Raw genomic sequence first — 15,835 nt, forward strand, 5'->3', positions numbered from 1 at the left:
CAATCCCCTTCATCCACCTTGTCCTGGACCCTCTCGCCTCACTCGAGTTCCTCTTTTGACAAGATGCTCCTGGTTGCGCTTGGCTCCTGCTTGGTCCCCACCGTTTTCTGATAGGCGCCCCGTCCGCCGTCGACAGGGCCACCTACAGCACCGTCCGCCGGCTTTCCCCACGATGACCTGGCGGCCATCCTGAGAGTGAGACTTCGTACCCCTCGTTGCTAGCTTCACCGAAAGAGTAACATCATGGGTCGTCTGAGGGTCGGAGTGAGTGGCAGCCTTCCGATAGCACCCAGGAGCCTATCCCTTTTGGCAGCAGCCTGCAGAGCCCGGACGAGGTTGATGCCTCGCGGATACTGGGCATCGTCCGGATGCCGTGCGAGTCTATGCAAGACTGCCTGCGATAACCGGCCTAGTCGTGCTCCACGATTGGAACAACTGGTCTCTTTCCCATGATAATTTGGTCCCCTGTTAGCTCCTGACCGCTCATGATTGGATCCCAAGTTGGGCATTGCGGGAGCATACTCCTGAGTCCTAAGGTCGGCCTGCATCTTGCCTTGAAATTCTAGTGCTGCTTCTCGGCTGGTCCCTCCCATCCCTCTCTCCTGATTTCATCGTCCTAAGTCCCTCCGGACTCCCTGTATATATATCGTCTTTTCTTCTCTTACTCGCTTTTATTCTGCAATCGACTTTTGGATCTGTATTGCTGGTGGAGCTATCCATCTGAGATCTATTTCTCTTCTCTGATTGTTACCCCTCCGTACCTCCTCCCCTGACCACATCTACTTCCGCAACTCGCAGAGGGCTCTTTACCCAGCGAGTTAATATAGCCATGCCTGTCTCACATCTAACCCTGACGGTTGCCCACCTGCCCACCTCCACATCCTTCTTCCTTTCTTGCCTACAACCTCTGGGGTACCAGTTTATCGGGCGCCATGATGACTACATTGGCTTCGGTCAAAAGACCGGCGAGCCCGCAGACTTCTGGATCACCGAGCAAAAGCCCGGGTAGGTGACCCCCAAAACTGCCATTTATATTTGTGATAGTGTCTGATCGTGATATTTTAGGGTGCCTGCTGGTGCCGCTCATGTTGCCTTTCCTGCAACCTCCAAAGACGCTGTGAGCGCCTTCTTCATCAACGCCCTAAAGGCGGGTGGTAAAATCCATAGCGAGCCCAAGCAGCGCGACTCGGACTCTGGCTACTACAGCGCCGCCGTCATCGACTTTGATGGCAACAGCATCGAGGCAGTATACCGCCCTAGCGTCTCATCAGCCCGGTCAGAGGTCAGATCAGAGGTCCGGTCCGTGGCCAAATCTGAGGTCAAGTCTGAGCTAAGTCGGCCGGCCCTGGCGTTGCTCGAAAACGGCTCGGTTGTATCGAAGGCGAGCAGCAAAGCCAGCTCCGTCAGGCCCGAGAGCGTCGCGCCTCCCAGGTCTGAAGCCCGCTCGTATGCTTCCAAGGCCACAACTGCCGTGGAAAGGCTGCCTCCCCCGTCCGAGCGAGCCCCGTCTGTTGTCAGCCGTGATATCCAGCAGGCTCCCACGGTGATCACCCGCGAAATCCAACAGGCCCCGTCGCCCACATATGTTGTCCACCACACGACCCACACTACCACCCAGAAGACTGACGACGGCAAGACGGCCAAAACCATTGTCGGCACACTTATCGGTGCTGCTGCGGGCGCCGCACTCGCATATGCAATGACCAAATCTGACTCCCCGGAAGGATCCGAGACCACGCCGCCCCCGTCGTATTCTCCCCGGGACATTGCCCAGTTGCTCTCCCCGTCGCAAGCACCTTCCCAGGCCCAGGACGAGTATCCTGGCTTCAGGGCCATCGAGGCTCCGCCACGGAGCGTTTATTCTTCGCGGTCCGACGCGCGCCCCAGTCTCACTCGTAGTGTGACCTCGAAGAACCCTCGCGCCAGCACCATCTACGAAGGCACGGAGTTTATCCCCCGGGGCAGCGGCGGCAGTGTCTATCTCGACGAGAACGGCCGCCGGGCATCCGAGGGAAGCGTCTACACCACCAAGGATATCCCCCTGCGGGCGATCGAATACGCCCCACCGGTCGATGGACGGGGTTACCAGAACACCCTGGTCAGCAGCTTCCACGACAAATCGCGGGCGATGGACGGTGCGAGTGTCTATTCATCCTCCACAGTCCGCACCCCCTCCAAGGCCAGCTATCAAGAGTCCCACCACAGCTCTCATCATTCCTCACACCACTCTTCCTACCACTCCGTGAGCCGATCCCAGGCCGGCAGCACTGCCTCTTCCAACCGCACGGCCCGGCAGGCCCCTCTCCCGGAAGGTTCCATCGCCTCCTTCACCTCCTACCGCAGCGCTACCAAATCGGGTGTCTCGGCTCGCGAGGTCCCTCTTCCCGAGAGTGTCGTTGATCTCGATGTCCAAAGCCATGTCACCCCTGACGACTCGATCAGTCAGGTGGATGACTCCCGGCGGTCCTCCTACTCCCATCGGTCGCATGCTTCGAAGCCCGCCTCCCGGGTGTCCAAGCACTCGAAGTTCGACGAACCCGTCAAGCCCAGCGACAGCGTCAGCCAAGTCTCTACCAACGTCTCCAAGGCCTCTCAGCGGACCATGAAAGCCGGCGGTAATGGCAGCGGCGGCAGCATCGCTCCCTCCAAGGCCGCCTCGAATGCGGCCTCGAAAGTCAGTCGCAGAACCGCCAGCCAGGTAGCATAGACTACCTCCAGCATCTTCTCTTCTTCTCCATCACTCTTATTTCTCTTCTTTTCACTCCACAGCATACACATGCTTGTGATAATTTATCTAACCGCTGATCGACCGGCATGGTCTTGGACCATCTTGCATTACCTAACTTGTATGTGAGGCACATTTGTTTCTCTACACATTGGACATCTAAACGAGCATGAAACGAGGCGTTTTGTTGTGATCATTGTTTAATATATGCGGGTTGGTTATGTCGCTTTGTCATGTCTTATTTCATTTCTGTCTAGCATTTCATTTTCTATACTATACAAGAACTGCATACAAATGTGGAAATTATCTGCCATTTCATTTGCATCTGCATAGTTACTTTGAGCATCGGGGAGCCACTGCAGTCACTGTTGGTCAGCATTGGGCGAAGCATGGAGTGCATAGTTAGCTGTCGGGTGCCCTGGATTAGTTTAGATTTCGGGTGTCCTTCTAGAAGGACGATCATCATTCCACTCGTTGGTTCGCACATACACCGCCATTCTGAGTCAAAGATCGCTCCTAGTGACGCTCTACAATGTAGTAATGCCCTTACGAAGGGGTTGATTACGTAGACAAACGATTCCCCTCTACAATGAAACAGCGCTCGACCCACTGGCTGCATTGGTTTTACTCGAGATTGCCTATTGCATACAACCCGTCAATTGCCACCAGCAGCATCGCCATTAATCCCATCCCTGGTCTCTCCTCGCCCCCCTACCATTCCACCACTCAGGCAAGCCTCACGACCGTACCAGCAATATCCTCCCCCCAGCCCCGACCCAAGGATTTTCGAAACACGCATCCTGGGTCCTATGTTCATCAGGTAACATTTATCCGACTCCGTCGAGTGAAATAAAAAATGCCATGAATGCATAATGAGAAGTGGTCATAATGATCGTTGGATATGACATTTCCCGCCAAAAGGAGAAAGCGAAATAAGGGGTAAACGCGGAATTTCAGACACACGCAAATAGTTCACGAAAACAAGGAAAGGATCTACGATCACGGTACGCCAGGCTTCGGATCTGATCTAACGGAGAGAAAGAAGACGCAGAAGCGGATTGGGAAGACCAAGGTGGCCGTGGAAACTTGAATTGCGAAGATCAGATGGCATATTTGCGAGTCCATTCACGCGCGGTCGCCTCGTACCGGGGACGGTCCGTCTTATACACGTGAGCGATTTCGGGCACCAACGGGTCGTCGGGGTTGGGGTCTGTGAGCATCGAACAGATCGAGAGCAGCACTGTAGGAAGTAAATTAGTCTCTACAGGGTCGGAAAAGGCGGGAGACGGAGACGGGGGAGGGACGAACCCTTGGAGATCGTGAGAGCAGGGCTCCACTGGTCTCTGAGAATGTCAAGGCAGATGCTGCCGTTGGAGTTGATGTTGGGGTGGTAGATCCGGGTGGTGAAGTTGACCTTCGGGGGCTTGAAGGGGTAGTCGGTGGGGAAGTGGATGTTCAGGAAGAAAACACCTCCCGAGTATGGAGAGTCACCCTGGTGAAGATCGCATCAGCATAATTATTCTTCGGAGGTAACATGGCTATCGTATGCCGGCGAATGCCGCAAGGTCCCCGTCTGACAAAGAGACGAAGACTCTTGAACATCGGGCACCACCAAAAACTCCGGGGATACTCACAGGACCCATGATAGTTGCTTGCCAGTGGAACTGTGCAGCGAGACAACTTGTCAGTATTCACATCTAAACAATGGAGTGTGACGATAAGGGGTTGGATCGCAGATCTGCGTAGGGCTGCCCCGCCGCTGCCGGCAGGAGCGGCGATGCGACCGTGTGGAACGAGGGGTCGGAGGGGTCAAAACCATACCAGGTCATCTCCGGAGGGACCAGCAGAGCAGGAGGAGGGGGGATCGCTGTAGAATGGAAGACAACCACATTAGCATGAGTGTATCAAAGCCATGGCAATGCATCACAAGAGGCGCTGGTTTGGCGGAGGATCAAAGTGGCGCCCCGCGGCCGTGGTGGGGTGTGACACCAGGCGGCAACGAGGAGGGGGGGAACAGAGAGGATGAGGGCATGGCTTACCGGCCGAGGTCAGTGAGTTCCTTGTTAATTCTCTTGAGAGCCATGGTGAGAAGAATGTGATATGTAAAGAACGGAGAGGATCTCCTAGGTTATGTAGAAAAGCGAGTGGTATGGAATTTGAAGGTGGGAAATCTGCACACGAGGATTCCGGGTCAGCAACGGAGACACAGGATAGAGAAGGAGGGGAGGACCACGAAGGAAGACGAAGCGACGAAGAAGAAGGGGGGGATCCCAGGGGGGGTGGCTGGCAGGGAGTGGGCGAGTGGAGGGAGACTCACCGTGGGCTGATTACGTCGGAAGACGACGAGGCAGAAGAGGGGGAATTGGGCTGAGGGAAAGAGGAAGAGAAGGAGAGGAGAAGAGAAAGAAAGGGAAAGGGAAGTGGACGGGAACGAGCGAGAAAGAGGGAAAGTCACCAGCCCCCCCAGTCACGCCTGCGGTATTACCCGTATTACCCAGCATTACCCAGCGTTACCGGCAGGGCCGCCTTAGTCAGGCCTCTCTCAGCCACCGACGCCACACCCCTCTTCCGTTTCATCATTCATGCTTTCACCGTAGTATGAGATAGTATAATGGCACTTGGATCCTGGATTTCTACGGGATACCCCGTACTATGTACTATGGTATCACTACTAGATAGTCAACCCCAACGATCTCATATTCCAACATCCTCCCCACCCACATGAACAGTACAACCCCCCCTCCATCCAGCCACTTCTCCGACAGTTTCGGATCCCTCAAACGGGGCCTCCTCGGATGGGGAAACCCGATATGCTTGACCCGGTGGCCACTTTGTACCCATTTTCCAATGCTGGTTCTTCCCGATCACTGGACGGCCAACAACACGAAAATGGATCTTTTCTTTACTGTTTTTCTTTTTGGTAATTTAACCTGTAATCCCCTATGGACGTCATACACCACCCCTCTTGCACTGTAATCTGCATATAGATTAGGTACTAGTGTAGGGCGTGCAGACGATTTTCTAAAAGATACTCCGATATATATTGAGGTGCATAGTAGATACATGTAGGCTATATGCAGACTAACTCTCTAGGTCATATGTATGCTCCGAATAGATAGATGGATGGTTCAGCTAAACTACGGAGTCCTTAGCCCCATCAACCGTTTCCCCCCCTCTCTTCCAATTTAGGTATGTACTGTGTACTAGTACTGTGGTATCTGGTCTGTGCCACATGAGAATCTGAGATTAATCACGGCAGTGGCGACGGCTAAAGAATCAAGAGTCTTCAAGAACCAAGATGGGTGGCATTTAGTACTCACTACTCATCCAGACTGAGTAATGATCACGACCCCACTTGATAAGGATCTCGATTTGCCCCCCTCCTCGAGTGAGATAATCATGGCTGTCGGGGAGATTGCGGGTTATACTTTGGACATTTCCGGTGGTAGGGATGGAAAGAGAGGGTAATTTCCTCGAGGAGAGGCGAAACAGTTACTGAGGGGTAGGGAAAATTACCAGTTACCATGCATGCCGCATGGATGGTTTGGGAAGCCCTTGCCACGTGGCGCAGCTGGGTTCTCACGTGATATAAGATGAGATGGTGGTTTCTGGAAGGGCCGGTGGGATTCAGTGTTACTACATATCATGAGTCATGGGATAGAGACTGCGTGAATAGTGGTTTGGTTATGCTGTGGGTCTTTGTCAGGGGAAGGGTGTTTATGTACATGTGACGAGGGTGGCCATCAGGTCATGTTCGATGCAGCTTAATGGCATCTATATCTTGGATAGGTTTGTTGCTTAGACGAATGCCTGCACGCCGGTGATGGCACGTCCGAGGATCAAGGCTGCGCGGCCCAGAATCAGTAATGAAATCTGGGTAAGGAGTGTTCCAAAGGCAAGGACTCACAGTGGATATCACTTTGTCCCTCATATGTCTGCACCACAAACAGGTTGGCGACATGCCGCGCGATATGGTACTCGTCGCTGGCCGCATTACCGCCGAACACTTCCTGAAGACTATCAAAGTAAAGGATGAGGTCAGCCTAGTGGCTTGCAAAGCCTCATGCCAGAGACACGACAACAAGAAAGAGGGTGCATACATCCGAGAGTTCGCCAGGGCTCGATCACAGTTCTGTCTCTTGACCATCGAGATCATCTCCGGGGTACACTTTCCAGCATCCTTCAGCCTGGCTACTTGGGTCGCAGCCAGAGTGCCGTACGCGGCATCCGTGGCAGCGTCCGCCAGCTTCTTCTGAATCAGTTGGTATTTCGCCAGCGGGTTACCCTTGAACTGCTTGCGCTCCAAGGCGTAGGTGCGCGCGCGGCTCAGACAATCTTCAAGAGCACCCATCGCACCGAATGCGATACCCAAGCGAGCGCTATTGAGGCAGGTGAAAGGGCCAACAAGCCCCTGGACGTCAGGGAACATGTTCTCCGCAGGGACAGGACAGTCATCCAACTGAATCATGCCGGTGATGGAAGCGCGCAGCGCAGTCTTGTTCTTAATGGCAGGCGTCTCCAGAGTCCCTGGGGGGCATTGGCTGCGCTCCACCACGAATCCGCGAATCTTGCCCGTGGTCTGCAACTTAGCCCAGACGATCAAGACGTCGGAGATGGGCGAGTTGGTAATCCAGGTCTTTGTGCCAGACAACAGATAGTACCCCTTCTTGGTAGGGTGCTCCCGCGCCACCGTCTCCATCGAGCCTGGGTCGGATCCATGATTGGGTTCGGTGAGACCAAAGCATCCAGCCAGCTTTCCCTTTGCCAGATCCGGTAGGAGTCGGTCCTTGAGCTCCTGAGTACCGAAGTCGTGGATGGCCGTCATGGCCAGAGAACTTTGCACGGACATCCCTGAACGATATCCTGAGTCCACACGCTCAACTTCCTTTGTGATCAGACCGGAGGCAACCGTGCTCACGCCAGCGCAACCATATCCTTCGATGCTCGCTCCAAGGAGGCCAAGTTCGCCCATCTCGGTTAGGATCTGGCGGTCATAGTTCTCGTTTCGGTAGGCCTCTAGTAGGCGCATCCCAGTTAGCCCCGAATTTCATGAAACATGTGAGCAATGCATGGGGTTCCCTCTTTAGGTTCATCGCCATGCGCATACCTAGAACGCGGGGTAGCAATCGCTCCTGGCAGTACTGCCTAGCTGTGTCTTGAATAGCCAATTCCTCTTCTGTGTACAATTCCGAAGCGACCAACGGATCTTCCCAGTTAAAGGCAGTGGCGTATCCCCGGACGGAAGCATTGCGCGCAGTTCCGGGCGCCCTACACAGGCGGTTTGCGGTCTGAAGGTGGCGCGAAGCCGTACGGAAGGCCGATGGATTCATGATCGGAAATCGAAGCGACAGCAAGGCAGAAGTAGATGGGAAATAATCTGCAATAGTATCAAGTCAATTGAAGGGCGCAAGATTTGGGGGGACGTTCAGCCGATGGGACAGCTAACTGGACTTGCGACACTAAGGGATAGTTCGAAGGATGCTGTTGCGGGGAGAGTTCCAGGCACGCCCGAGTCGGCGCGGCGGCCCTCAACCTCGGCAATCCGTCGGAACGGCGGGCGGGCAGAACTCTACAGGATGCGGGACACTCACTCAAGGGCACACGACCACGTTGGAATGCAATTGTTCGGCGTTCTGTTGAGATGGGAGACAAGCTGAATGACTCTGTATGCTCGTCGCCTTATAAGGACCAGGTCTCTCTAGCCGAGCCGCGGAGAGAAGAGACTCTTCCGCGGCCGACCTCGGGTGGCATCCCGGCTCCGTCGGCGATGGCGCCCAATAACCGGCTTGCCTATCAGCATTGTAGACGGACACTCAACCTCAGGATCTTATTTGTGACTGCCTGGGTCTACTTGAGGCTACTGCAGAGCCTTCAGGGATTGTATGCTATGAGAAGGCTGTACAGGATACCCGACAATGCGATATATCCATCATCTATCCCAGCTTGCTTGAGCTGCAGCCGTGCCGTGGCCAGCCTGCTCGAAGGTTGTTCTATATTATTGCAGTATAGAATCCATCTACCAGATGCAAAGCAGTTAGAAATACCCTAAGATCATGCCGAGAAATCCATTGGGCTTGGTCATATGAGCTCATGCATTTTTTATCGTTAATATGGAGACATATTTTGGAATAGATAGTCCACGTCAGTATGGCTGCTTGTCCGTCCTACAGCCCCATCAACCACGCGTTTCACTCAGAAGATGCGGTACCGGTTCAAGCAGGCATCTGGGACTGGAGGAAATCAAAGACCCCCGTTGGAAAGTAGTCCTCATCGAAGCCCCACAGGTCAGCCATCATGGGATCGACGGAACCTTCGGAGAGACCGCTCTGCTGCTTCGCCTGCGTTGCCTCGGAATCGAAGCTGTTCCCTCTTTCGGCAGACAGAGGAGCGACCCCTAACAACGGAGGCGGATGGTTTAATATGGTATCCCGTTCGCCTAGAGGCTGAGCCCCAGGAATCACAATGGGTTTAAATATGGACAAATTGTCATGGGAACTGTGTGCCAGGGATGGGTTACTGCCGGAGTTCCTCTTCTCCCATTCCTCCAACCCCGTGAGCATCTTTCTCAAGCCACGGGCTATATGGTGGCTGAGGTGATGTTCGCTTGCGCGCTTGCTACAGGACACCATCATCTCAACAATCCGGCCGACCAATTCACGCACGTACGCGACGTCGATGTGTAGCCCGGCCGATGAGATGGAGTTCTGCTGGCCTTGGTTACTGGGAATGGTGCTGGAGCAGCCCTTGGCAGCGATCTTCAGCAGAAAAACGGCGGCAAATGTGATCATGCTGTGGAGGTACAACGGAACACCCACCAAAGCCCTCTGGATATCGGGTTCATCCAGGACGACCAAAAGGGTATCGATGGCGGACTGGATAGCCAGGTTCGCGCGTTTCTTTCGCTGACTAGACATGTGGCGTGTCGATACCGAGGAGTGATAAGTCCGCAAAGCCACCGAATTTAACTGTAGACGAGAGAAGTGGTAATGCAGATTGACAGCCCTGTAAGGATACGCACCGACATATCGACTTCCAACTACTTGTACAAGCCACATTAGCCATCTGCATGATGATGTGATATGGGGGGAATTTTACCTAGCCGAGGATACCAAGAGGTCCGCCAGTTCTCAAGATCAGCGTCAAATTTCTCGATCGTTGAGAATTGGGCGTCGGGAACCTCCAGGTCAACATCAGGCCCAAAGGCGTGATATATCCGTGTTAGGATGATGAACAGATCGACCTGGCTGTGCAGGCGCAAGTCACCTTGTTGCACGTTGGGGTCAAGCGTGAATTTATTGTGGTTCGTGATACTCTGGTCCTCGTGGATGATTGGCGGTCGTCCATATGCGATAGAAAAGTGATGCTCTAGAGTCTAAGAAGGTTAGCCTTATTGCGCATAGCACAGCAGCGGCCAATACTGATAACGTAAGAACATACATAAAGAAGATACCACAGCCTAGCTTGCTCTATATGCTCCGGCGAGCCTTGGATGGCTCTTCGGTAAGACTGATGTAGGTTGCGCTCGGTGGCAATTCGGACTGCATACCCAGACAACTTCCAGCTTACGTCCGCAAGCCAAAAGGCGCCTATACATAACGCGCGCAAATCATCCAGGGTGTGGTGTCTGTCTAGCATTGATTCTGATGCTAATCTAGCAAACTCCGTATAGCATATATCGAAAGTCCGTTCTTTCTTGGGCATATGAAGGGCCGTGACAGCCAGGATGGCGGCGGAGAGCATTGAGGAAGAGTTCCTCACAGAGGTAAGGTCTTTGTGATCCAGTAATATCCCATCCCAAAGATAACGGCTAAGTACTTGATCAAAGTAGGAGAACAGCTCCTCTGCCTCGTGTAAATTTACCACTCCCCGCGAAACGAAATCGCTGACAAGAGCCCGATCGGGAGCATGATGTCTCCCCGGTGAAGTCGTCTGAATATCACTCAACTGAGTCACTTCGTACAAGCTCCCCATCGGAGCCGTGACGAGCGAGGAGGTTCCGTTTTCTTCCCTGTCGAGGGCATATTCTGAGTGTTGTTGAAACGTCGTGTCGGACGTACTGGACTCAAGGACTACTTTACGCGCGCTGGTCTCGAGCGTGTCCGTTCCCGCATCGTGACCCGTGGAAAAAGGCGTATCCTCCATAGACACCGTGGAATCTTGCCGATCCCTCTTCTTTGACGGTGGCTCCGTCGATTTACCGATAGCTTGATAATATGAAAGATCCGGTAGTTGAGCCTTTCGGAGCAAGTCTGCCATTGCGAGCTCCATTGTAGCCTTCCATCTAAAGAACCGCGGGTGCTGGTTAGCCGCATCTTCTAATGGCAAACTACACAGACGTAGCAAAGGGCATAATTACTCTGTCTCGTCGTCCAGCAATGTCTGGAGGCTCTTGTTGACGATACATTCTAGGCCCATGCGGCGGCATCTCTGGCAAACGGACTCCCCCGCATTCATATCGCAGCGGACCTTATGGCGTTTGCATTCAGTGCAGGCTCGGATCCTGCGCGAGATTTTGGGGACATGTCTCGGGCTCTGCTGGGAGTCATTCTCCGGGGTAGGGTGCGGGCGCGATTCTTGAGGGGAGGCCGCCGAGGAGGCGTCACCGTTAGACTCGAATTGAAGACGGCTTCGCTTCATGATGCCAATGCACGCATCGTCCTGGGCAGATCATGTAGCTCGCTTGGGTGGGGGTGGTTCGACCTAAACCACCAAGACAAGGCCAACGGCACGACGCAGAGACGAGGAGAGGAGAGGGGTTTGAGGCTGGGCATGACCGATGCTGGCGGATGCTTTTCCGTGAGCTGCGATTTGTCTACTCGACCGAGACGGCCAGGCCCGATAACAGACGGCGCCTTACTGCTTCGGTCCGAGTCGCCTGCACGGGGTTTCGTGGCGGTGGGGCCTGAGGGCCTTGCAGCCTGAGCCGGATTATGTAAGAGGAACCGGGGAACCTTCCATCCGCGGGGAGGAGCTCCTGTCACGTGTGGCGTAGCTTGCCGGTGCCGCTAAGCCTATCCAAGTCTAATGATGACCGCATGGCGCGTAGGCTCCGCGGCGCGTTCCTGTCGCGGTTTCTCTCATCCACCGCTTGCGCCGGCTGACAGACATTGCCTCATTGATTGTTGGGTTGGGTATTCAGAGTAGCTTCCACAATGGGTATTAAACGTGAGTGTGTTGTTCGTTCTGATTCCCATCATCGCGAACGAGATCACCGTGTCGCAGCACAACTCATCCCAAGAGCTCATTGGAACTGACCATATCCAGAGCTGTTCTCGGTCATTTCTGAGAACGCCCCAGATGCCGTCAAGGCAGGGGATATCAAGAACCACTTCGGACGAAAGGTCGCCATTGTATGTTCAGTCCCCTGTTCTCGTCTTGATGCCTGCCCACCTCCTTTTCTCTCTCCCGAAAGCCATTCACTTGGCAGGCAAAGCTAACAAAAACGGACAATATAGGATGCGTAGGCTTTCCCTGCCCCGGTTTTTCGAGTTTCTCCCACTAATGTCGTCCAGTTCCATGAGCATTTACAGCTTCCTCATTGCCGTTCGTTCCGAAGGTCAACAGCTCATGAGCGACACCGGAGAGACAACGTCGCATCTGATGGGTATGTTCTACCGTACTCTGCGCATGGTCGACAATGGTATCAAGCCTCTGTATGTGTTTGATGGGGCTCCGCCGAAGCTCAAGTCCGGCGAGCTCGCCAAGCGTTTTGCTCGGAAGAGCGAGGCAACCGAGGCTCACGAGGAGGCTAAGGAGACTGGTACGGCGGAGGACGTCGAGAAGTTCTCGCGCCGGACAGTACGGGTCACCAGGGAGCATAATGCGGAATGTAAGAAGCTTTTAAAGCTGATGGGCATTCCATACATCGATGCGCCCACAGAAGCAGAGGCACAGTGTGCAGTGCTCGCGCGGGCTGGAAAGGTTTACGCGGCTGCTTCGGAGGATATGGACACCCTGTGCTTTGAGGCGCCCATTCTTCTGCGGCACCTTACGTTCAGCGAGCAGAGAAAGGAGCCCATCCAGGAAATTCATCTTAACCGTGCGCTGGAAGGGCTTGGCATGGACCGCCAGCAGGTACCCTCCCCAGACCTATGCTCAACTGCCTTATGGAGGCTAACTTGTGCTACAGTTTATCGATCTCTGCATTCTGCTGGGCTGCGACTATCTGGAACCGATCCCGAAGGTCGGACCAAACACGGCGCTGAAGCTAATCCGCGACCACGGAACTCTGGAGAAGGTGGTGGAATTCATGGAGAATGACCCGAAGAAGAAGTTTGTTATCCCCGAGGACTGGCCCTATCAAGATGCCAGGGAGCTCTTCCTCAACCCGGACGTGAGAGATGCCAACGACCCCGAGTGCGACTTCAAATGGGAAGCGCCCGACGTGCCGGGTCTGGTAGATTTCCTGGTGAAGGACAAGGGCTTCAACGAGGACCGCGTCAGGAATGGAGCCGCTCGATTGCAAAAGAATCTGAAGTCCGCTCAACAATCCCGCCTGGAGGGCTTCTTCAAGCCAGTGGCCAAGACGGATGCCGAGAAGGCGAATCTGAAGCGCAAGCACGACGAGAAGATCCAGGAGCAGAAGAAGCGGAAGAAGGAGGAGCAAAAGGCCAAGAAAGAGGCCAAGTCGCGGCCTCGCGGTGCCGGTTAAGCACCTGCAGTCAATACTGGTCTACTTCGTAATAATACCTCGGCCCTGTTGGTCTTCGGTCAATGATCGGAAGAGACAGGGCGACATGAAGAAAAAGCATTCAGTTGGATATTATGACCGATCGACCCGGGCACCGAAAGTCGGTGTATAGGGATCCTGGCAGTTCTCATCATGGTTGGCGGCGTTTCTGGTTTGGCTTGTATGCAGTACGGCGAGGCGTTTCAGCGGCGGGATGCACGCGTCCAGCATGCCACGTACTTACGACGTGGAGGTTTCTTTGGGTTGTCCTGGGGTCAAAATGCAACATGTAGATAAGGCAGATGATGATACACTTGCGGAACTGTGTTGCCTGGCGCTTTTTCTCGGACGGGGGTTCAACCCGACTGGCGGTAGCAATCAAAGTTTGTAGATCGGAAACGGACTCGGTGAGACGAGTGGCAGCGAGCCGAGGCGCCCGCAACCAGTTCAGGAATTCAGGTTCAACAGTGATCCTTATGGGCATTCAGTTTGGACCAATTCAATGTGAGCGTAATGGTGATGTGCCGATATTCCCCATCCCAATGGTAGGAAGGTGGCACGATTGCCCTGCTGGTGCCCGTGTCTATGGTGGGGTCACGCGATACTCTGCTCTCATAGATCAGACTGACGGCATGTGCTGGCTCGACACACGATGATGAAACTCCTTGTCACACTTAATGGTGCCTCGATAGCTGGTCTATACGATTGAGGTTTGTATGACCCTGCTCCATTGGCCTGAATGATCGAGCCTCGGGTGAGGGAAATATATAAACGGGTTGCGGGCGGGGGAAGTGCGATCGACACCAACGATTCAGGAAGGATATTCTAGGCAGTTGGGTTGATAAGCCGACCAACCGATTGCAGTGACTTACTAGAAGAATGATGTCTAATTCACTCAAGCCAAGGGGATACCGCCTGAGTGGTGCCCTACTAAATCCCGCACCGTTGCGGCCGAGCGGGAGTAGATCCTGCATGCATATCGGTTCTTGTCGAGGCCATCCGCAATGGACCTGATACTCGAGCCAAGCATTCCTCAAGATCGGTAGGTCTGCTCGCTGCTGTCATGTCCAACTTTAGGTCCTGCTCATAACTGGCCTTAAGAAGTTGCTTACTGCGCAGAATGAACGCGAGAGGCCTGCGTTTGAGGTGAGGATCAAGAGGGGGGGTGTTCTTATCCAGACCCATGGATTGGCATCAACCACTCGATATCAGCCACGGCCCAGAATCGATCGCTACAACGAAGCACGAAGCCATGGCCCCCCCCACCAGTGAATGCTCTGATCACTCCAAGCTGGCCCGATCAGGTGGTACGGGGAGCTTCCAGGTTTACGTGACGGCCATAGTCCTCCTCTGTCGAACGGCGAGCACCCGCCAAGCGAGCAAGCCGATGTGAACCACGGTATGAAGGTCCAGGAGCTTTGGATCACCGTGCAGGGACGACGATCATAGGCCACTGCCCCAGGCCCTTTCACAGCTTCCCGACGTGAAGCTAGCCTGGCTGGGCCACGCCCCCAAAGCCAAATCCATAACATCATCTCCCCTCGTGACCCCGAGCCTCCGCACGAGGGAGTCCAAGTGAAACAACGCCCTCCCCCGGCCGTTCCGTTCATCGCGTGTCCACAACCTTGAGACCAATGGCTGCTGTCGATGCAAGGGGCTTTGACTGCGCCAAACCCGCTCTAAATTGTAAGATCACGGCGTAGGCTGCCAGGAGATCCATGAGCTTGATCGGACTGCAGAAGTAATCGGGCGGGCACGGATGGAGGGATCAGAAACCCAGCGGGAATCGCCCTCCCAGAACCGGGGTGCGACTACAGATTTTCTTCATTTGTGTGCAATATTTAGATCATAAGCCTGTCTTCCATCCCCACATCCCATTAAGTGGACTTCAAGCTTGCATTGGAGGATGGGAGGGGGCTGCGAGTAAAGTTGGGGTGGTGGATGTGAAAAGCGTCACGACGGCACCCGAGATCCTAAGGAGCGAAAAGGCGTGCGGATTTGGGGCACCACATGAATTTTTCCGAATTTCCCCAGATGATAGAGCGATATGAACACCACTTGGAATGTGCGTCGACCAGCTCTGAGCCCACCATCCCCCATGAGAAAGGGGGAGGATGGAGGGGAAGAGCACGCGTAGGGCGTCGACAAGCAGCGTTGTCGGATCATGCGCGTCAAAGGGCAGCCAGCAGCAACTCGGGCCAGAAGGAATGCATGGGCATCTACAAGAAGACCTACAAGGGCAACCCCCGGATGAAATCACATTGATCGAGCCACTAAACAGCCGAGAAAAAGGCACAGTTAATCGCGCCAGAAAATCGAGCGAAGGGAAAAGGGAAAAAAAAAGGGAAAGAGGGAAAAAAAAGAGGAGAGGCAGAGGGCCTGACGTGTTGTGCTCGATTGTCGGCGAGGTGATCCTGTGTCAACACCCGCTGCCCTATAAA

At 54.3% G+C, this 15,835-nt stretch overlaps 4 protein-coding genes across 4 annotated transcripts; 2 read left to right on the forward strand and 2 right to left on the reverse strand.

Annotated features, from left to right (window-relative positions):
- Nucleotides 1-460: 460 nt before the first annotated feature.
- On the forward strand, nt 461-2,850 carry BO80DRAFT_10186 (VOC family protein). The gene is made up of 2 exons (XM_025713342.1): nt 461-1,005; nt 1,066-2,850. The coding sequence occupies exons 1-2, from the start codon at nt 830-832 to the stop codon at nt 2,705-2,707; spliced, it is 1,818 nt and encodes a 605-aa protein (XP_025580698.1). The 5' UTR covers nt 461-829; the 3' UTR covers nt 2,708-2,850.
- Nucleotides 2,851-3,825: 975 nt separating this feature from the next.
- BO80DRAFT_451097 (putative glutaryl-CoA dehydrogenase) lies at nt 3,826-8,055 on the reverse strand (the record flags this gene model as incomplete). The annotated part of the gene is made up of 9 exons (XM_025721866.1): nt 3,826-3,965; nt 4,034-4,217; nt 4,360-4,389; nt 4,547-4,592; nt 6,046-6,047; nt 6,530-6,570; nt 6,633-6,742; nt 6,826-7,741; nt 7,833-8,055. 9 exons carry the CDS (start codon nt 8,053-8,055, stop codon nt 3,826-3,828), a joined length of 1,692 nt encoding a protein of 563 aa, XP_025580699.1.
- Nucleotides 8,056-8,783: 728 nt separating this feature from the next.
- Nucleotides 8,784-11,696, reverse strand: BO80DRAFT_371169 (uncharacterized protein). Its single transcript, XM_025716476.1, has 4 exons — nt 11,082-11,696; nt 10,163-11,006; nt 9,821-10,097; nt 8,784-9,761 (listed from the first exon to the last, which is right to left on the reverse strand). The coding sequence occupies exons 1-4, from the start codon at nt 11,360-11,362 to the stop codon at nt 8,938-8,940; spliced, it is 2,226 nt and encodes a 741-aa protein (XP_025580700.1). The 5' UTR covers nt 11,363-11,696; the 3' UTR covers nt 8,784-8,937.
- A 124-nt stretch (nt 11,697-11,820) lies between these two features.
- fen1 (multifunctional nuclease RAD27) lies at nt 11,821-13,824 on the forward strand. The gene is made up of 5 exons (XM_025718418.1): nt 11,821-11,890; nt 11,990-12,075; nt 12,103-12,107; nt 12,238-12,799; nt 12,855-13,824. The coding sequence occupies exons 1-5, from the start codon at nt 11,878-11,880 to the stop codon at nt 13,374-13,376; spliced, it is 1,188 nt and encodes a 395-aa protein (XP_025580701.1). The 5' UTR covers nt 11,821-11,877; the 3' UTR covers nt 13,377-13,824.
- The last annotated feature ends 2,011 nt before the right edge of the window (nt 13,825-15,835 follow it).

This window comes from Aspergillus ibericus, assembly GCF_003184845.1.
Source record: "Aspergillus ibericus CBS 121593 unplaced genomic scaffold BO80scaffold_1, whole genome shotgun sequence".
NCBI lineage: Eukaryota > Fungi > Ascomycota > Eurotiomycetes > Eurotiales > Aspergillaceae > Aspergillus > Aspergillus ibericus.